This window comes from Aethalodelphis obliquidens, unplaced genomic scaffold (genome assembly GCF_003676395.1).
Source record: "Aethalodelphis obliquidens isolate GAN/ISIS:26980383/991018 unplaced genomic scaffold, ASM367639v1 scaffold8, whole genome shotgun sequence".
Taxonomy (NCBI): domain Eukaryota; kingdom Metazoa; phylum Chordata; class Mammalia; order Artiodactyla; family Delphinidae; genus Aethalodelphis; species Aethalodelphis obliquidens.
The window spans coordinates 61,819,156-61,841,394 of NW_020837952.1; the positions used below are offsets into that span (position 1 = coordinate 61,819,156).

The window sequence follows — 22,239 nt, forward strand, 5'->3', positions numbered from 1 at the left end:
CTTAGGAAACCCACATCGGTCACAACACCTTCGCAGTCTTTGCTTAACACTCCCCGCCCCTCTCCCCCGCCCCCGCCGGCCCCTCAGCTCCGCTGAGTGTAAATCCAGGTGGTGGCACGCTGTCCCAGCCTTCCCTGTGTGATCCCGGCCCTGCTTCCCTCTCCAGCCTGCTTTCTCACTGGCACCCCCCACACCCTCCCCCTGGGTGCGTGCATCGTGCTGAGCTCCGTACAGTTCTGTGAAGTTGCTCTATAGTCCACTCCACCGTGCTTTTGGGTGGGTGGCTTCCTCCAGCTGCAGTGCTCTGGGCCCCTTGGCATACACCTTACTCAGTTAGTTTTCTTTCTATCAAAGCAACCCATGCACCTGGTCTGAAAAACGAAGTGGTAATACAAGACTGGCAGCAGCAGTCCTCGGCCCCCAGCCTTCCTCCCCCTGCATCCCATCCCCGCGGGCTGTCACTCTATGTCTTGGTATGAGGAACTATAGACTTGCCTTTCTGTTTCTAAACACTCTGCAAATTCTGCAGATTTTTACAGTCTAGCTGTATTTATTGCCATCTTCCTCTGGACGCAGACAGGTTACCTCTCATGGTTCCCTTCCCTCTTCTCGTTCCCCACCCTCTCAGTGTAGCGCATGTCAGTGTTTGGGAAATGGGGATCCATCGTGCTCCTGCGGCTGGAACTCGGGTTCGGGACTGAGCCACCGGTACCTGCCGTGTGTGATTTCTGCTTTACCCTAGAGTTGTTTCTCTGTGCGGGAGGTGGGGACTCCTGCGTGGCTCCGGGGGTCTGGCTGCCCCCCGTGCCTTGGAAGTGGTCCGCCTGCGTTCAGCTGCCGCTGGGCCTCTGGAGTTCTCTGCCATGGGTGGGCCTCCCCTTCTCAGGCGGCAGGTTTGAGTCTCTTCACCACTCTGCCGTTCCATCTTCCAGATTTTTGTTGACATTTCTTGTCTGCTCTCGTCTCCTCCTTGATGCCCTCGTTCTTGTTTATGACATTGTTCCTTTCCTGTTGTGTTGATGAGGTCGAGGGTGGGGGCAGAGATGAATCTTCCAGGTTTTGAGTTGGCTTCAAGGTGCCTCTCAAGGAGCAGCTCACTGGGAGTCTTCCCCGTGTCCCCCTTCTTCAGGGAGGAGCCCACCTCTCCTCCGGGGTCCCGCATCACCTGCACACCTTTCTTGCGCAGCATCCCTGAACACTTGCACTGTTAGACTTTCCCTCCCTCCTTCCAGTGAGCCACTGGAGGGTAGGAACTGGGTCTAATCGTAACCTCCGAGGCTCCTTGAGAGTCGATCGGTGTTCACAGACTGGGTAAATCACCGTGTGTGATGGACTCGGAGCAGGCCGAGTGTGGAAGTGGCTTTGGCCCCAAGGGCAGCTTACACAAAGGGGTGCTCAATAAGCGCTGGCCAGATTGCTCATTTATGAGACCCTCCCGAGCCGCGGCTTTCAGGAGCAAGAGACGTGCTTGTTCTGCAGGGCCTTCTGATGCTGGTGACAGCTCAGCTCTGGACTAGATTCAAGCAAGAGCCTAGGTGATTGTAGTATACATGCATTTCTTATTGTTGTCCCAGATTTCAGTACTGCCAGAGTTTTAAAAAATAAGAATTAAAGCCAGTTTAAAAGAAATGAGTATTAGAAAAAAATAGCTTAAATTATGGGTTGATTTTTCTGTTATCCCTGGCTTTTCAGAAAAAAAAAAAAGGTACTTATAATAGGAGTTCCTTGCATACACCCTTTTGTGACAGATTTCTGGTTCAGTCTCAAATGTGATATTTTACATCCAATTAGAACGAATGAGTCCCAGTGGCTGCATGGTTTGGGTTCACAGCCCAACCAGCCAAATAATTACATCAGTAAGCGTAACAGAATCGCGTTCTTGCATTTGTATAGTATGTCACAATGCTTTCTCACGTATTGTCTCTTACAGAAATTCTGTGATTTAAGCAAGGAAGGTATTTTTATCTTGCTGTAAGTTTTAGAGGAAGAAACGGGGGCTCAGGAGAGATTAAGAGTACTGACCAAGGTCATACAGATTCTCGTTGGCCACGCTGGGCCTTGAACCCCAGGTCCATTGAATCCACAACTAGCATTTGTTGCTCTATACCTGTCTGCTTCCTTTCGTCATGGACTGTTTGCAATGTCAATTTCCCAGGTGGGAATTTTATTGAGAAGGAAAGACTCAAAGTACAGATGAGTATGGAGCTGTGATATTGGTGTTGTTTTCATAAAAATGTTTCCAAATTTTATTTTTTAGAAAGCAGATGCACTATTGTAGAAAAAATGCTATTTGTTTCTCATTCGTTTTCTGCTTATTAAAGTATTTCTTACATTTTAGCGTTCTTAGACAGCTAGTGATTTTGCAGTCTGATTCTAAGAAGTACGGGGACAGAGAGCTGAAAGAAGAGCCAAAACCACACTGTAAACGTTAAGACTCAGGCAGTTGAAATGAAAGGTGGAAAAAGATACGCCAGGGAAGCGCTAATCATAAGAAAACTAATTTGCTTATAATAATACCAGAAGAAATAAACATCAAGACAAAGAGTTTTATTAAGACAAAGAGGGATGTTTTATAACGATAAGAGCTTCAACTCGTTAAGTAGAGGTACCTTTCCTAAATGTGTGTGTACCTAATAACACAGCTTCATAATGCATGAAGCAAACATTGACAAGAATAAAGAAAGAAATAGACCAATTTCCAATCGTAGGCAGAAATTTTAACACCCCTTCCTGAGTCATTGACAGGATAGGTAGATATAAAAATCAGTAAAGGGAGTATGAATAGTGGAGTCACCCAGCTGCATCTCCCTGGTGTGTAGATACCACACCCACCAGCTGAAGATGCACATTCTTTGCGAGGACGTATGGCACATTCACCAAGTAGACCACATGCGCTGCCAAAACAGGTGGTGATAATTTCAAAGGACTGAAATAACACCAAGTTCATCTGACCAAATCCTTAAATTAGAAAGCAGTCTACTGTGATACCCAGGAAATCCTCAAATATTTGGAAATTTATCAACATACTTCTAAATAACTCATGGATCAAAGAAATCACAGGGAAAATTAGAAAACGTTTCAAACTGAATGATAATGACCGTACACATAAAAATGTATATGATACAACTAAAACAATGCTTGGAGGGAAGTTTATACCTTTAAATGCCTATGTTAGAAAAGAATAAAGGTTCAAATCAATGATCAAAGCTTCTACCTTAAGAAGCTAGGAGGAGGGTGGGGTGGGAGGAAGGGGGAGAAGAGAAAAAAAGAAGAAAAAAAAAAGAAGCTAGGAAAAGAGGAGGGAATTAAACAAAACCAAAATAAAAGAAGGGAAATAACATAAAGGTGGAAATCAGTAAACTGAAAAATGTACAAACAAGAGCAAGAATCAAGAAAATCTAAAATTTGTTTTTTGAAAAGATCCATAAAAACTTGTAGTTAGACTTGACCAATGGAAAAAGAGAGAAAACACGAATTACCAGTGTCAGATATGAAAGAGGAAACATCACTACAGACCCTACAGACACTAAAAAATAAGTGGATACTGATGACAACTTTATGCCAATAAATTCAAGAATGTACATGAAATGGACATACTCCTTGAGAAACATGGCCTAACAAAACAGATGCAAGAGGCAACTGGAAACTCTTATATCAGTTTAAAACGTAAATTTGTAATTAAAAAACCTTCACATGAGGAAAGTGTCAGGGTCAGATGGCTTTTCCAGTGAACCCTATCTCAGGAGGAAATAATACTGATTCTCCAGAAAGTCTTTCATTTCAGAAGAGAGAGGAGAACACACGTCTCAGCTCATATTAAGGTGGCGTAGCCCCGATATTGAAACCTTACAAAGGCATTTGTAAGAAACAGAAACTAGAGACCAATATTCCTGATGACTAGACAAAGATGTCTTTAAAATATGTTAGTAAGTTGACTTTTGCTTCAACCCGTGGAGGACTAGCTGTCAAAGGAATTGCTCCCCTGTTGTAACAACTGGAAAACTGCCCCCAGTACTTGAAATAGCTGCCTTGGGACCTTGTGGAACAGGTGATGCAGGACTGTGTCCCTGACGAAGGGGAACAGCAAGGCGAGCTTTCCACTTGCTCCTGTTTACAGCTGGAGGCAGCTTGCAGGCTGCAGCGCAGCTGAACCTGGCGGTCTTGCCGAGTTGAGGACTCAGGAAAGGGGGTTCCCAGAGGCCGAGACAGAGCGTGTGGAGCAGAGTGCTGGACAGGAGAGAATAGCTAGACGTAGAGCCCAGGTGTCGGCACAGCGTCCCTCCAAGTCCTTGGCCGAGTGCTGATCTTCTCACGGGTGGGGTGAGATTCCATGAGGCAGGGAAAGAGTCCCCAGAAAGCAGTCAGTCAAACAACCACCAGAGCTCACGCAGGCGTCGGCTGTGGGCTGTTGCTGGCCATCACTTGCTGCCGGTACCGGGACTGGGAAGTCGCTCTGGCCAGTAGCTGAACGTGGGAGAAACCCTGTGTGCTCAGGGCCCGCGTGCTGGAGAAAACACGCTCCGCAGGGCCTAAGTGCGGGAGAAAGCCTGCTCGGGGGAGGCGAGAGCTCAAGGGAGCTGGGGACCACCCTCTGCAGGAGCCTGGAGAACCTGGACCAGAGCAGCCCTTGCTCCTCGATGGTCCTTCCTTCACCCTCTGCTGAAAAGGAGAGCGGCATGCCAGCTGACCAAGGAGAAATATTTATAAGACCCAGTTCCATGATCAGAGAGGGAATAAATTGATAACTGGCACATCTGGCATTCAAAAACAAAAACAAAAACCCAGGCATGCAAGGAAATAGGAAAATATGACCTAGAACCAGAAGAAAAATCAATCATTAGAAACAGACCCATGGATCAATAATAAAATTATTATGAGCAACCCAATAAAAAGATGGGTAAAAGATTTCAATATAAACTTCATAAAAGGTATAAAAATGGCCAGAAAGCACGTGAAAATCGGTTCAACGTGCAACATCATTACTCATCACAGAATGGCTAATTAAAACTGTAATGAGATACCATTTAACATGTAGTAGAATGATGAAAATTAAAGACCGACGTAACACTAAATTTTGACCAGGACTGGAGCAGTGAAAACTTTCCTGCATTAATGGTGGAAAGTGTAAAATGGTTCAACCACTTCGGAGAACCACATGGCAGTTTTTTAAAATAAGGTTAAAGGTGTATCTGTCCTGTGACCCAGCAGTTCCGCTGCTTCATATTTGCCTGATAGAATTGGAAACATCCACCCATAAAGCAGGTACCCACAGGAACGTGCATAGCAGCTTTTTCACGGAGGAAAGCTTGTAAATAACCCAGGCATCTGTGAGCAGGTGGATACCTAAACAGGTGGTGATATATTCATAGCAAAGAATACTGTCCCTGCTTGTAAAGAAGGAACTACCGCTACACGCATGACTCTGACAGACACATTATGAGCAGAGAGGTAGGACACAAATGAGGGCATCCCGTGTGTAGTATTTACGTGAATTTTAAGGACAGGCAGAGCTAATCTATGGTGATAGATACCAGAAAGGGGTTAGCTTGGAGTGGGGGGCGAGGAGGTACTAGAAGAGGGTGAGAGGAGTGTTCTCAGTCTTGTTGGGGGGCTATATTCATTCTTTTACTGTGTATAAATGACACTTCAATTAAAAATGTGACACCTGCCCCCCCCACCCCCCCAAAAAAAAGAAAAAAGAAACACCTCTGAAGGGCTGGAGGGAGGAATTGGTCTTGCATCTCTCCAGTACTTACTGCCAAGCAATCGCAAGGCACTGCCTCAGGACAGACAAGCAGGAGAATCATGGGGTCTGACCTCCAGGAACTCATAAGCCCCCTCTAGGAGGTGAGACTGATGCTCCTGGCGTGGCCCTGAAGGTGGGCGGGCTCCGGGCTCTGGGCTCCAGGTGGCACTCACAGAAGAGGGAAGTGAGTGAGGGCTGGAGTCGTCAGGAAGGTGTCCTAGGTCTGGAAGAGGCTGAGCTGGGCCTGGAAGGCTGGGTGGATTTTGAAAAGTTGGAGGTAAAGGTGGAGATGGACAGGAACTTTGTAGAAACACAGCAGGGTAGACAATGAAAGGTAGGTCTCAGCATCCTTGAGCCCGCTCCCTGAACCCCTCCCCAAGTCTGGCTGTGCTTCTCGATTCCTGTGTGTGCTGGCAGAAATACTCAGTGCGGCTACATTCTCTTCTCTGTTGTTCTCTTTTCATAATTTAGAGAAGTTTATTCTATATCCACCCACAAAACGATACCCATTCTTTTCCATGGCAACATTGTCGTCCAGTGGGGATGTAACAGGGTTTTTAATCATCTCTCTATTAATAGACACTTTGTTTCTAATTTTCCATTATGATTGTACTCAGATGCTAACACCCTTGTGTATAATCCTTGGGTACCTTTGCAGACATCCTTGTCGAATAGGTTTCTTCAAGTGAAGTTGCTGCTCAAACATTATACACCATTAAAATTTGACCAACAAAAAAATTATATCAATATACACTCTTACCAAACTATAAGAGAGTGGCTGTTTACCCAGAATCTCATCAATATTGGGCATTATTTAAGATTCTAACTTTTGACAAGTGTCTTGTTTTAATAATGTACTTTGTTCTTTGATCACCGTTAAGGTTACGTGCCTAGTTTTGTACCTTTATTAGCCATTTCTGTCTCCTGTGAATTTTCCATTTTTCTGTAGATTGACCACTCTTACTTTTTTATGTGTTCTTTACATATTAGTGATGTTAACCTTTTAATATTTTATGTTGCATGTGTAGTTTTCAGATCTGTCATTTGTTTTTTTTAACGTAGTTTCTTTCACTGTACAGTCATTTTAAACTTTTATGTAGTTAATTTGTTAAGCTTTTTATTTATAGTTTCTGAGATTTGTGTCTTGCTTCGGAAGACCTTTTTCCCATCCCACAGACAGCAAGATATTCTCTTATATTTTCTTGTATTTTAAAAATCATTCCTTTATACACATGTTGCATTTACATCTTTGGGTCTTTAATCATCTGGAAATACGTTTTTGTGTGGTAAGATATATGTTCTAAATTACTTCTCTGATAATAGATACTATATTGTTGGGACGTCATTAGTTGGTGGGCCCCTTGATTTGAAATGCTCTTTTTATCACAACTAAATACAGGTTTGATGTGAACCACTTATTCTGTTACACTTCTCTCTCTCTTCATTTTAGCTTTGCTCGTAGAATCCTTATGTCTTAATTACTGTAGTCCTAGTATACATTTTCTTATCCGTTAATGCAAATTCTTTTACGTTATTCTTTCTGGAAATTTTATTGGCTGCTCTTATGCATTTGCTCCTCCAGATGAACTTCAGGTCAGCTAATTACGTTTCCGTCTATCCTGAAACTTACATGCAGTCTATCCTGTTGGAATTTGGATTGGCTTTGCTTTGAATTTAAAGATGGACAGTTGACAGCATTGTGATTTTGAGTCTTAGATCCAGTCTTCTGTGTCTTCTTGTTTTTATCTCCTAAGTTTCTCTTTGGTCACTGCCCTTCTCTCACTGTCACCATCCTAGCCACCGTCACCTCTGCCTTGGGCTTCCTAAGTAGCCCCTTAAGTGGGCTCTTTGGGGCCACTGGCCCCTCTGATCCTTTTTCCACTGTGGTCAAGGCTTTGCATAAGCTGTTCGCTGGGCCCAGAATATTCCGCTTCGGGCCCCCTCTTCTCTCAGGTGATCTCTCCGCGTCTCTAGGTCTTAGTTCGGTTCTCATGTCCTCAAGGAGACCTCCCTAACTGGGTACACCTTCCCACTGAGGGCTTCACTGTGCTGTTCACCTCATCTTTTAAGCACTTTATCCAGTCGTGATCTTACATTTGCCATGACCTTGGAGTGGGAGGTGAGTTCCCTGCTCCTGGGGGCTGTGTGGTGGTCACTTGAGTAATTCCCCTACCGCTGGCCTTGTGCCTGGCCCCGTGGATGTGTTCCTTAAATACTTTTTGATGTCAGTCATTGAGCTCAGTGTTTTCCTCTGTTTCTTTATGTCTTTAAGTAAAACCCCTATAGTTTTCTTCATATGGTGTTGTGTATTTCTTGTTAAGGTTGTGCCTGCCCAGTTTTCTATCTATTTGTTTTGTCAGTGGTGACAAGCTATTGATTTTTGTCCCTTGCATCTGCCCGTCTTGCTGGACTCAGAACCCTGGTTCCTGCCTGTCTCCTGGTTCTGCCGGCCTCTCTGCTGGCTTCGTCCTCAGGCTGGTTGGATTCTAGGTGGCTGTCGCAGTCCCCAGCCTGACCTCTGACCCGAGCAACATTCAGAGGAGGCAAGAGAGGGTTACCTCCGACACATTTCCCAAGAGCCAGGAGGAGCTTTCTCAGAAGCCCCCAGCTAATTTGCTCTCTCTTCTCAGTGGTTCACATAGGGTCCCAGGCCCATTGCCGGATCAGTCACCGGTGAGGGCGTGGCTTAGCTCCAAACCAGCCAACCCGGTCTAAGTTTAGAGTGAGGCAGGCGGGTTCAGCCTCCCCTGGGCTGCCGGGGGTGGTCACTTTGCATAACCAGGATTCTCCTGGAAAGGTGGAAGGGGCGAATGGGCCCCGGGGTGAAAGTCCACACCTGACATCTGTCAGAGCAGTCCTGTTACTTCTCCCATCCACTCATTCCAACACCATAATAAAGTTATAATATAAGATTTCCTGATGCGGAACCATCCTTTCATTCCTGGAGTAAATCCTACTGGTGTCTGCTGTTCTTTGGATATCCAGTTGTGTTTTGATCTAAGATTTCGATCTTGTCTGTGTTCCAAGAAACCTTCTTAGTAATGGAAGTTAATCGTGGGGAAGGACTCCGGGACGTGAAGGTCACTTGGTTCCTGTGCCGCCACGGCCAAGTCACCTAACCTCTCTGAGACTGTTCCTCATTCGCCTTGTAGGATTGCGGCCCTAATGAACTCAAGCTGTTTGGAGGATCAAATAATATATATGAAAAAGCTTCTTTTAAACACCCGAGCTCACACAACGTCAGAACTGTGTCTCATGCTGTCTATTTAAGGTACCATTTTTATGAGTTTCTTTCATGAAGAGAGAGAACATTAACGACTGAGATTTCTTTCGGCTTTCTTCATAAACGATCATCAGAAAGCCAGGCTCATGCAGTCAGAGGGGCCCTGGGAACATGACTGGTAAACATTGCGTTATTGGTGTTCCTGCTTTTCATAATATCCTTAGGGAACTGGGGAAGATTTGATATTTTCTGAGATTGCCGTAAAATGCAAGTTATCGCTGGTAACGTTGCCCAATTATTCTGTACTTATTTTACTTAGACTTTAGTAATTGGAAAAAGATTAGATGCCAGGACTTTGTATTTTGTTGATTATATTACCAAAGTCTTCTCTTTAATCATTTCTTTTATTCCTAGTATTAATCATTAGCTCTGAGCTGTTAGGTGGAGGACCTAATGGTGGATTCCTAACTTAAAGGAAAGAAATAATTACTTCAGTTTCTGTGGCATTGAGTGTTATCTATCTACAAATTGAAATGTGTTCTCTAGCCGTTCAGGGCATGTGATGGAGACACTGGAGGAGACCCAGGTCAGACAGAATTCAGGGGCCCTTATCCTCGTCCCCCCCCCCCTGGCCCCGGCCCTGCCCCCCCCTGCCCCCCCCCCCCCCTTCTCCCCCCCCCCCCCCCCGCCCCCATAGGTGTTCGTTAGGGCAGCAGTGACTTGTACTCTTTAAACTTGATTGTCCTTGGTGTGTGTAATACGCTACATCCTTATCAGTGCTGTGTAGACACAAGCGTATCTCCGTGAAGGAATGTCTTTCAAAACCAGTCCTGGGAAAAACACCTCACAGTAGGTCTTCTTAAACAGTAAGTGGTGAGAGTGACATGGGATGAAAGAAAGATGTGAAGTTGGGAGGGGGAGGGAGTGAGAGAGAGAGAGAGAAGGAAGGAAGAGGGTGGGAAGGAAGGAGGGGTGGAAGGAAGCCGAGTCCTCTGGACCTCACCTGTCTCGGTGTCTCCAGGATCACTGGGGTGTGTTTAGCAAACACGTGCTAAGATTTAAATGTAAACAGGTCACGTTTAGCTTTGCTTGAATAGAGTGGAAACTTCTCTCGTCTGTTGAGAACAGTCAGTATCTGGAATTTTTATCATTTAGGTTCAGTGTGGTTTCATGTCTGGGGCTCTTTGCCCCCTAGTAACTGGTGGAGGACGTTACCACACAGTGGAAGGTTTGCTTGCTGTTTGTAACCCTGTTCCTGTCTCTTTTCTGTCAACAGAAGAATTGCGGAAGTTGAGCTGGTCCGGGATCCCGAAGCCCGTCCGTGCCATCACGTGGAAGCTGCTCTCGGTGAGTCCCCCCGGGCCTACCTGCCCGCGCCTCTTCCTCCCGCGAGGACGGGCTCCCCTGGCCTGGCCAGGCTCCCGGCCCTGTCACGTGCCCTGTCTGTGCCGCGGTGATCTGGGCCTTTGCCAGGGCCAAGATGGCATTTCCCATCCTTTGCTTAATTTCAAGCTTGGTTTGACAAGGCTGGCAGAAAATGAGGATAAGTCATAATTTATGACAGCTGTATTCTTTTTCTCTGATTTTATTGGTTTTTAAATCTTCGTGGTATTTCCAAACCTGTGGTATAGAAAAGTTCCAGCATAGAAAATTATTTCAACTCTGAGGGTCCAAACAGGGAAATACGTTTGAGGATTTTTTTTTAAATGTTAGTAACCACGACATTAGAAACAGTTTGTGTCTGTGTGATGGAGGCTGGAGTTGTGGCTTGCTCGCCCCTAGTGCTGAGCTGCCGGTCGTGGAGGCTTCTGGGGAAGCTCGGGTGCTGGTGCTTCACCTGAGTCCGTGTCAGAAGCGAGCTTGGCCCTGCTGAGAATTTCAGAATAGTTTATTGACAGCTTTCTTCCCCTTTCCTTTTTGTATTATTTTTGGAGCTAAGTTACTAAGGACCCCTAAGAGTTTACTCTAAATTGCGTCTGACTTTCAGTATTTAAGACTCTTTCTCGCTAATGAGTCTTGATAAATTTGCAGCTTAGTACCTCGTAATCCTAATTGCAGATGCAGCTCTGAATGGTGAATATTTATTGACTAAATATTCTCTTGCAATTAAAATTAGACCTACTGCAATTGCTTATGTTTTTGTTGTTTGGTGTTTTTTATTTTAAGCGTTTGTATCCAGTTTTCCAAATGTCCTCTAAGATACGTTACAGGAAGTTTGGATGAAAATACCTTTAAGAGCCTCTGTTGCGGTTTTGTCTTTGTTAAGGGTGTGCTGCACCTGGTGGAAAGTCCTCCGTGAATTACGTTGTCCTGTCCTCTTTCCTTTCGTTCTCAGCCTCTGCGGGTCATGGTTTAGGTCCCCTCATGTGCTGCCCAGTGATTGACCTGGAAGAAGGGCCAGCTGGGACTCAGTGGACAGAGGGGCAGAAGAGGAGATAGCACAGGCTCCACTTGGCTGATCTGAAGGGATGGGGGGAGGTGGGGAGAGCCTGTGACCAGGAGTGCTGCGGATGCAGGTGACAGAAAGTCCAGCCTGCTCACGCACATTTATTCACTTAACCACCACTGATTACAGGGGCCCTTTGCCCGGAAGCAGAGGGGAATTAGACACTAGTCCACCACAGTGGGTTGGGGTGCTTGGGTTTGGTCAGGGGTGCAGCAGGGTTTGCTCTGGGGACCACAGACTGTGGGATGTATGGGATGCAGGCGGGCACTGTGGGCGAGAGGAGGGCAGCAGTGTAAGTGCCGAGGGCACACGTACTGGGGGGAGGCCTTCACTCCCAGGGTCTGCACGTGGTGGCGGTGGGTGAGAGGTGGGGGGGGAAAGGACAGAGATGAGTGGGGCAGTTCTGACTCTCTTAGGCTTGCGTTGACGGCTGAGTTGAAAAAAAAAAAAGGGCGTTGGGGTCAATGAGCAGACCCTGTCCTTCCAAAGTGGGGGCACCAAGAAAGAGGGGGCCGTTCCAGGGCAGTGCAGACTCACGCAGTGCCAGACAGGGCTTCTTGGAGAAGGTGGGATGCTTCTGTGGCATCTCGAAGTGGGTGTCAGGGCTCCTCCGGAGAGGGAGATGAGGAGTCACGTGGCCTGGGGCACGCAGCAGAGGCAGGGCCAGCAGGAGTCAAGGCCGAGGTGAGCCAGCTCCCCAGGAACCAACAGCCTGAGCCCTTGGGCGAGGGAGGGGATGGGGAGGCACGGGGAGCTGGAACCAGGGGAGGCCGGCGCTCAGGGGCCACACCCTGAAGGCTTGAAGTGGGGGGCTGGGGGACTGCGTTTCTGGTGAAGCCAGGAGCCTCTTGCAGGGGCCATTGGTTGGCTTATCCGTTCATTTGATCAGTATTTATCGAGCGTTTTCCGTGTCTCAGGCACTGTGTGTGATGCCAGGAGGTAGCAGGGAAGGGAAAACGACCACGTCCCATCCCTCACGGGGTCTGCGGAACAGGGTGGAGTCCCTGCCTTCCTCTGCTGCCCCCAGGACAGAGCTGGATCTCACTGCACGGAAAGGAGCCCATCTTCCCAGGAGCCCATGTCCCCAGTGCGCTATCTCCCGCTCTCTTTCTTTGCTTTTTCACTTGTTTTGCAAACATTTATCGAGTGCTTGCTGTGTGCCAGACCAAGCATGTGCGAGAGATTCCTCTGGAAGCGGTGGTCTGTGCCCCTTGGAAGGGGGTTAGAGCTGGGGCAGGGAGAACAGGAGGGGGAGAGGGGGTCCAGGGCTGCAGGTGTGGGTGGGGCTCGGGCAGTTGAGGAGAAAGCCAGGGTGGGCGCTTTGGAACTGTGCTCACTGACAGTCCAGGCCTGTGCGGGCGAGCAGGGGTGACACCCCAGCCTACAGGGCTCCTGGGCCGCACGTGGTGCAGCCACGGGGGCAGGGAGGGGGCTCTGGGCACCCGGGGGCAGGGAACCCAGCGGGTTGAGGGGTGTTGGTCAGACCCGGGTGCGGACAGGCGGAAGGAGGTGGACCGTGGGCGCGGTCGCCTCCTGTCCTGTAAACCGGACCCAGGGGCTTGTTTCTGAGGCTTCTGCTCATGCCTCGGGTGCTCCCCGGCGGTCAGCCTCAGCACGTGTCCCGTGGCAGGCCGTGGCAGGAAGCGCAGGCGCTCAGTGAACCCTGCTCCTCACGCAGCCCTGGTCCAGCAGATGTTTCTCGTGGGTCTGCCCTCAGCTGGGCCCTGTGCAAGCGCCAGGCCCAAGGGCGTCACGGGGACGGCGGGGAGAGAACCCTGCGGGCGCCTAGGCCGCGGGGGTGGGCTGTGTGTGGAGGAGGGGTCTCTGCAGTCAGGGCTGCCTCTCGGTCGTTCTCTGTCTCTGAGGGTCTCACCCAGCCTGACACTCCTCTCTCCTGGGAGGGAAGCTCTCGCAGATCCTGAGGTTTGGGCCCATGAAACAGATCCGAGCCTTGGGTGGACTGAGGTGTCAGGGTTGGTACCGACCCCGGCTCGCTGTGACACGGGGTCTGCTGAGCGCCCACCCCAGGCTGGGCAGCAGGGACGTGGCGGTTTCAGGTCACCTCTTGACCTTTTGTGGCTTTCCATTCTGGGTCCACATTCGTGTCGCCTGGGCAGCTTGGGAAATACTGCTATCTGGGTTCGCTGGGGGTTCTCAGGCGGGCCCGGGGTTGGTGACTGCTGCTCCAGGACACTCTGGCGCCACGTGGGACAGGGCAGGGCACCCCCGAGCCCGCTGGCAGACAGGACGCTGAGGGCAGCGCACGTGGGTGGAGGTGCTGGGCGGGGGAGCGGCTGGGCCTGACTCAGCCAGGTCGTGCGGTCCGGGGCTCAGCTGCCGGGGCGGAGGTGGGTGTCCCAGTCCCCTCGGTGTCCAGGATCAAGAGTTGAACCCAGGATCGGGAAGAATTTACGCTCTGTCCAGTTTAGAAAGACCACCAACCGCAGCTGAACTTGAATATGAATCTAGTTCAAGACCTGGCTAACAAATGACTTTCCCGACACGTTCAAGATTTGTCGTTAACACCATCCTCGTGGCTCGTGGACGAGTACTGTTCTTAACTGATGAGTAGGAAATGCTGCTTTAATGAAGAAAGATGGGAAACTTGGCTCTGGTCACTTATGGAGAGCTAACACATGCTCTAGAACTTTCCATTAAACCACCACTGACGCTGGTTGACATTGAAATTCCATCCAAGCCGTGCGGTAACTTTTAAAAATTAATCCTGTAGACACTGATTTATTTAAAACAGATAACCAGACAGGACCTGCTGTATAGCACAGGGAATTCTGCTCAATATTCTGTAATAACCTAAATGGGAAAAGCACTTGAAAAAGAATGGATACATGTATATGTATAACTGAATCACTTTGCTGTACACCTGAAACTAACACAGCATTGTTAATCAACTATACTCCAATATAAAATAAAAGTTTAAAAAATTTTAAAAAATTAGTGCTGTAGAAAATCATATTTTTGACTCTTAAAAATAACCATCTCAGGGGCTTCCCTGGTGGTGCAGCGGTTGAGAGTCCGCCTGCCGATGCAGGGGACACGGGTTCGTGACCCGGCCCGGGAAGATCCCACATGCCGCGGAGCGGCTGGGCCCGTGAGCCATGGCTGCTGAGCCTGCGCGTCCGGAGCCTGTGCTCCATCCGCAACGGGAGAGGCCACAACAGTGAGAGGCCCGCGTACCACACAAAAAAAAACAAAAAACAAAAACTATTTCAGAAACATTGAACAGAAACAAAGTAAACACTTGACATTTATGCTAGTCAGTAGTATGGTTAGAAATGATCAGTGAAACTCTGGTATCATCTTTCCTTCTTTCAATATATTGAGGTGAGTTTGCACGTGAACCCAGCAGGAGGGAGCGATTTGATGTTTGTGTCACCGGGACAATTTTGATATAAGTATATGCATGCATTGTTTTACATTTATGATTAGTGTTTTTATAGCATGCTAATACAGCAATTAAGTTTTCTGTAATTTAAAATTCAGTGCATACTTGAATATATTTCATTTGCATAATTTCCAGTCTTGCTTAATTACCTAGGGGCCTCAACTTGCATATGTGTGTTTTCCTTTAGGAACGGGAACGTCAGGAATATGTGTGGGGTTTTTTATTGCCCGTGTCCCCGTTTTGATACCCTTGCCTTTTAGGAGTTCTGTTTTGGTATGTTAGTTAACGTTTGGGGGTGGCGAGAATTTCTGGGTACTCGTTCACATTCACTAAGAATCCTTTGGTGGCACTGCAGGTGATCTGCATAAGGCTGTCCACTCTGACCCCGGCTGACACTGGGCTGGCCCCACTGCCCTGGCCTGGCACACACGTCCATGCCTCTCCTGTGCCAGGCTGTTTCGGGCTTGCCCAGGGCCAGCCAGGACATGCTGCCCTGTGTGCTCCATGCGGCTCCGTCACCTTTCTCAGGGCATCTGTGTCTGTCCCTCTCCACCTCCATCCTCTCCTGCATCACCAAACCCAACCCAGAGCAGTACTGGGCCAGCACAGCCCTACTTCTCATCAATTAGCTTAGACACGTCCTCCCCAGCCCCCAGAGCGGGGGCGCTCCTTGGGCGTGACGGTGTCCCTGCACATCTGTTGACATCATTTGTTCATCCACCAAGTATCTATGGAGCGTCTGTTGTGTACAGACAGTATCCTGAGCCCTTGGGGGCTGTCGGTGAACAAAAGGGGTGACGGTTCCTGCCCCGGTGGAGCTGGCGTTCTCGTGGGATGACACAAGCAGTAAACGCAACAAGTAAACTTCGCAGTATCTTCCAAGGAGCTGAGTGCTACACAACAGAACGCGAGCAAAAAGTAGGGGGGATCCTGAGGGTGAGGTCGGCGGCCGGGGCGACGCCTGTGAGCAGGCACTTGGGTGGGGGGGAGGGACGTGGCCACGCAGGGTCTGGGGCAGCGCGTCCAGGTTCCTGGGTTCTTTGGAGAGGGATGTACCAACTCCAGCAGCGCGTGGGCCCTCGGGACGCGGTGCAGACCAGGCGGCCCCGCTGCCTGGAGCCGTGCTTGGACGTTGAGGGTAAGCAGCAGAAACTAGCAGCGTCCTCGGCCCCGATGCCGAGAGGAGGGGCCGCTCCTGTGGAAGGGCCAAGGCGGCGCCCGAGCCTGGAGCCCAGACCGAGCGTGTGGGAGCTGGCCCTGCAGAGGGGCAGGAGGAGGGCGGGCGGCTTCATCAGGCCCGGCAGGTTCCGTTCCAGGCGCCGTGGCTCCTGCCGTCCGCGCTGCGGCCTGTCCTCGGAGCTGAAAGATCCTCCTGTACACGAAGGTGCACAGCCGAGTTCCCATAACATTTTACCGACAGAGTATCCTGTGGGCTGGACGTGGCCTGTGGGTGGTAGTTTGCTGACCCTGATGCAGAGGAGAAGGGCCCCGGGCAGAGGGAGCAGCGAACTCAGAGGGGCCACGAGCCAGGGTGAGTGAGGGAAGGGGAGGGGAGAGTGTCCCCCGGCTGCGAGCTGGGGAGGGCTGGGCCGGGCGGGCGGGAGGGCAGGCGCGAGCACACTGAGAGGGGGCAGGGGCCCTGGGGCGCGGTGCTGGGCGGTCCGGTCCTTCTTTTCCACAGCAGCGCTGGCAGGCGTGCGGGGATGGCCTGACGGGTGGGGAGAGAAGCAGGGCCTGGTCCACCGGCAGCCGGCCGCCGCAGCATCCCTGCATCCCGGTGCTGTCAGGGGACGTGTGTGTGTGGCAACGTGGTGGCGGGGGACTCGGTCCCTGCTTCTGTGAACGAAGCCAGGTGGCCCCGAGCAGGTGGGGCCTCAGGTGGGCCGGCTTTGCCTTCAGTCCCCCACCAGGTCTGCGTGCCTCTGGGGCCCTTTTCCTCACCTGGGAACAGGGTTGGCGTCGGCCTGTGTGCGCCGGCGAGGGTTAGAGGCAGGTCTGTGTGTCGCCTGGTGAAGAGCTACACAGTCACCCGTGACTGTGGCAGTTTTAGGACAAAGAAAAAGAAGTAAACCCTGGAAATCGTTCCTCTCCAGGAGGTGACAGAGACTTGACATGGCAGTGAGGCCAGCCTGGGCATGGCCGACGCCCCTGGTCCCACACGGATTCTCTGAAGCTGTGACTTCCCTCGGGGGGGCAGGGCTGGGAGCCCAGCAGGAAGGGGGCTCTGTGCTGGGGCCCCCCCAGGCCGGCATGTTCCAGGTGGTGCTGGCTGCAGAGGCCGCGTCCTGAGCCGCTCAGCTTTGCCGGCTGGCACGTGGAGGCTCTGCGGGCGGGCCCGGCACTTCCGTCCACACTGCGGGGCTCCCGTCTGTTTTTGGCGCTGGTGTAACTCCGTGAGGCGGTCTGCTCTTTGGAACACACATGCCTCACTTGACCAGAAAATAGAGGCAGGTGGGAACCGCGGCCACTCCTTTCCTCGGTAGTAGGGCCGCTCACTATCTGACTCTCATGTATTGTCAGATGGACCTGCTGCTCTGGGAATGGGCCCCTTTCCGACCAACGGTAATCAGTTGAAGCCGTGTGAGGGCAGGTGTTCTCCATGGGGGCTTCTCCTCGCTGTTGGGGAAGGTGGAGGGCAGGTGACACCTTGTGCCCAGGCTGCTGGGATGTAAATTGCTACACCTCCTGGCAGCGTCACTTGGAAAAAAAGGCATCAGGAGCCTTAAATGTAGCCCGTATCCCTTGGAGCTAACGATGCACTTGTAGAAATATTACAGCTCACGGCCACGTATTGTAGAATACTGGACAATTGGAAGTTGTCAAAACGTTCAGAAATCGAGGAAAGGTTAAATAGAAATCCGTGTAAAGAAATGTATGTGGTGGAAGGCTACGCAGCCTTGGGGATCAGTGGTTTTAGAGCAGGGGTTGGCAAGCTTTTTCTGTAAGGGGCTGCAGAGCAAGTGTTTCAGCACGTGTTTCAGTGGGTCACATGGTCTCTTTCCGACCACTCAGCTCTACCTCGGTTGTGTGCAGCCATACACGTGAGCAAACGGGCGTGGCTGTGTGCTGCCAAAGGTCTGTTTATAGAAATGGGCAGTGGGCTGGCATTTGCCGACTCCTGTAGTGGAACAATACGACGTGACAGCGGTAATACGGTCATGATTTTAAGTTGAGATACATAAGCACGGAATGTTGGAGAGGAAATTTCCTTAAAAAGGACTAGTCATTAAAAGTAAACTGGGCTTCGTTAAAGTCAGGAACTTCGCTTCATCCAAAGACATCACTAGTAGGGAGAAAAGGCAAACCATGGGGACGAGGAGGAGATGCTTGCAAAGGGCTCACGTCAGCCTACATGTGGCAGGCGCTTATGAATCAGGAGGAGAGAGGGGGACCACCTGACAGGGGAGGGAAAGGGGCTGCACTCAGATGACGTACACGGCATCCTTCAATCCACTGGAGATGCAGGTGAAAACTGCATTCTGATAGCTACCTCCGTGAACCCATCGGGATGGCCAAAATGAAAAGATGTCTGATACCAAGGGTTGGTAAGGATGTAGGGCAGTGGGCGTTCCCATGCACTCCGAATGGGAGTGTAATCGCTTTGGAAGATTCTTTAGCAAAATCTATCAAAGGTATGCCCACCTAGCAGTTCTGTTCCCAGGTATATACTTAACAAAATGCGCATCGTGCATTATAAAAGGCAGGTACAAGAGTGTTTATCCCAAAAACCTGGTAGCAACCCAGATGTCTGTTAACAGACGGATTTTGTACATGGAGATATTACGCAACAGTGAAAATTTTTTTATTGTATTGTTTTTTTATTTTTGGCTATGTCAGGTCTTAGTTGCGGCATGTGGGATCTTCGTTGCGGTGTGCCGGCTTCTCTGTAGTTGTGGCATGCGGGTTTTCTCTCTCTAGTTGAGGCATGCAGGCTCAGTAGTTGTGGCACGTGGGCTTAGTTGCCCCGTGACATATGGGATCTTAGTTCCCCGATCAGGGATCGAATCCGCGTCCCCTGCGTTGGAAGGCGGATTCTTTACCAGTGGACCACCAGGGAAGTCCCACAACAGTGAAAATTAACTACTGTTTTCGTGTTACAAAATGAATGAATTTTTCAAACATAATGCTGAGTTTAAGCAACGAGCCAAAAAAAGAAAAAAAAAGACTCTATGTATATAAAGTTCAGAAATAGGCAGAATTTATCCAGGTGTCAGGAGTCAGGGAGGTACCTCTGACACCAGATCAGGAGGTAAGGGTCAGTGGTTGCAAGGCTCCCAAAGGGCCCTGAGACAGGTTCAATCTATGATCATTCACACACACTTTTTGGGAGCGCACGTGCACACACACGTTATGTTTCAGTACAAGTTTATTAAAAAGTTTAAATGGTGTGATCCAAATGTGATAAAACAAATGTGCCTGAGTGTGTAATCTGTAATACAGAGCAAATGCTAATGGAGATGCCTTAGAGAACTAAAGGGGATGCGTGTGCTCACACAGCTGAGAAGATGCGGCTGGACTTAGGTTGATTTCATCATCAAGGCGACTGAGCTCAGCTCTTCTTGAGTCAGCTCTTCATGGTGGACCTGCAGCTCGTGGTTCTCCCTCGTGGTCACAGAGTGGCTGCTGCAGCTCCAGACTGTGCACATTCTCTTTGATTCACAAGCAGCAGCAAAGAAGGCCCCGGGCCTGGCTTTTGTGCCTGCATCGGGTCCCCCCTTTACCCCTGAGCCTGCCGGTCACTGGCTGGTGGGATGGTGTAGCTGTTTAGCTTATTAGCCCATCAAGACCTGTCCTGAAGGAAGGGGATTACCCACCTTCAGGTGGCACATGGGTTGAGACTAGGAAGACGCAGTTCCCAGAGGCTCTTCAGGGCTCTGTTTGAACAAAGGATGCATAGATGTTTAGCAGTAAGCACAGTGACGTTGACTTTGGATGTGAAAGTGCTTTAAAACGCAGAAAGCACTGCAGGGGACGTATTGGTTCATTTTTCACTCATACATGAATGCACTCAGTGAAAACTTGGGTGCCTGCCATGTGGCTGGCACAGTGAGGGGCTGGCTCTGCAGAGCCTCGTGCCAGGTGCTGCTGGGGCGCTGCGTGAGCAGCCTCTTCGAGGGTCAGGTCTAGCCTCTGGAGGGGGTGACGTTGAAGGGACACTCGAGGGATAGGCTTTAAACGTTAGGAAGAAAGCAAGGAGAAAACACTTCTCACATGGGACGCAAGGACCACTAAATACAAAAGAAAAACTTTGTCCATTGGACTTCATGAAAATGTGAAACTTCTGTTGTTTGAGACATAAAAAGGCAAGCCACAGGCTAGGAGAGTATAACCACAGTGCATATATTTGACAGAAAGACTCGCGTCTCGAATGTATACAGCACTCATAAAACTCACTAAGAAGACAAGCAACTGATTAAAAAACTGGGCAAAAGATGTGAACAGACGTTTCACCAGAGAAGAGAAGCAGCGGCAGGAGGGTTTGTGAACAGACGCTCAACGTCATGAATCATTCGGGAAATGAAATTAGAAGTCCTCGACAGAGCGACTGATATTAGAGGTTGACAATACTGAGTGCCAGGGAGGGTGTGGAGCGTCTGAGAGTCTCAGGCATTGTTAGTTGGGATGGAAAATGGTATCATGCTTCTGGGAGAGGATCTGGCAGTGTCTTAGAAAGCTAAACATACACCTACATTGTGACCCAGTAACTCTGCTCCTGGGTATCTACCCAGGAGAAATCAAACTGTATATTCATAAAAATCTTGTGCAAGAATATTTAGGACAAGCGTTATTTAAAATAACCCCAAACTAGAAACAACTCAAATGATCAGCAAAGAGTGAATGGCTTAACAAACTGGTAAATAGCCGTACCCTGGAAATTCCACCTGGGGAGAAAGAGGAGGCCACTGTTGGTTCCTGAAAGAATCTCAGAAGACAGCAGGCTATCATACGGCATTTGTCTTTCCCTTTCCGACTTACTTCACTAAGTATGATCATCTCTAGGTCTATCCACGTTGCTGCAAGTGGCATTATTTCGTTCTTTTTTATGGCTGAGTAGTATTCCATTGCATATATGTACCATGTCTTCTTTATCCATTCATCTGTTGAAATCTAAAATATGGCACAAATGAACTTATCTACAAAACAGGAACAAACTCACAGACATAGAGATCAGACTTGTGGTTGCCAAGGGGGGCGGTGGGGAGGGAAGGACTGGGAGTTTGGGGTTGGTAGATGCAGATTATTCCATATAGAATGGATAAACAACAAGGTCCTACTGTTGAGCACCGGGAACTAGAGCCATTCTCCTGGGATAAACCATAGTGGAAAAGAATATAAAAAAAGAGTGTCTATAGGTGTATAACTGAGTCACTGCTGTACAGCAGAAATTAATACAACACTGTAAATCAACTATACTTCAGTTAAAAAGAAGCCAGCAGGCCGAGTGAAGGAAACCTTGCCCCCAGGCACAGGTCCACATGATTCCACTTACGGGTGATTCTAGGGCGGCAGCCGCGACCTGTGGGGAAGAGGGGGTGGGGGGACCGCAGAGGGCACTGGGGCGGTTTTGGGGCGATGACACTGCTCCGTTCTTCACGGGGGCAGCTGTCGCACGGCTGTGCCCCTTTGTCAGATGTCATGGAACCGTTTCCTGAAAAGAGGCACCTTCTGTTTTATCCCTGGTGTGGTGGTAATGTTGACTGAAAAGTAGAAAATGTAAGACAGGAGTCTGGGCTCTTCACGGCCACCCTTTGCTGCCTGCCGGACCCTTTCTGAGTCTGTATTGGGCCTGCGGCTGCCAGAGCCCAGGAGTCTTTGGAGAGAGGAGAAAATGTGCATGAGAATTTACACATATGTGTGCGTACACACACACACACACACACACACACGCATACGCACGTGTATGTGTATATATGCATGCGTATGTGTGTACGTGGACACACATACACACATGTATAGTTGTAGGGCCTACACGCTTCTGAGCTCTCCGTGGTGTCCAAGGCATTTAGAGAGGGGGGCTTTCGTCTCTCAGTTGTGCTGTAGATGAGCGCGGTAAATGCCAGCCTGCTGCGCCGGCTCCGGCCCACTCCTGTACGGCTGCAGGTGGAGTTCCATCACCTCGGTGGAGGCTGCAGATGCCTGAGCCCAGACCCCATGGAGTGCGGCTGGGGGTGATACTTCCATGGGGCTCGGCTCACTGCTTTTCTTTGTGTCTCTTTCTTCACAACTCATTTGTCCTCCCCGCTGCGTCAGATTTCAGAGCGCCAAGCTCGTTTAAGATGTGAGCCTTTGGGGCTTCCCTGGTGGCGCAGTGCTTGAGAGTCCGCCTGCCGATGCAGGGGACGCGGGTTCGTGCCCCGGTCCGGGAAGATCCCACATGCCGCGGAGCAACTGGGCCCGTGAGCCATGGCCGCTGAGCCTGC

At 49.7% G+C, this 22,239-nt stretch overlaps 1 protein-coding gene across 1 annotated transcript in view; it reads left to right on the plus strand.

The window, feature by feature from the left end:
* Positions 1 to 22,239, plus strand: part of TBC1D22A (TBC1 domain family member 22A) — a 313,594-nt gene that overhangs the window by 89,608 nt on the left and 201,747 nt on the right. The window contains exon 5 of the mRNA XM_027108023.1: positions 10,246 to 10,316. Within this exon, the coding sequence (XP_026963824.1) occupies positions 10,246 to 10,316 (71 nt within the window). The remainder of the gene's footprint in view (positions 1 to 10,245; positions 10,317 to 22,239) is intronic.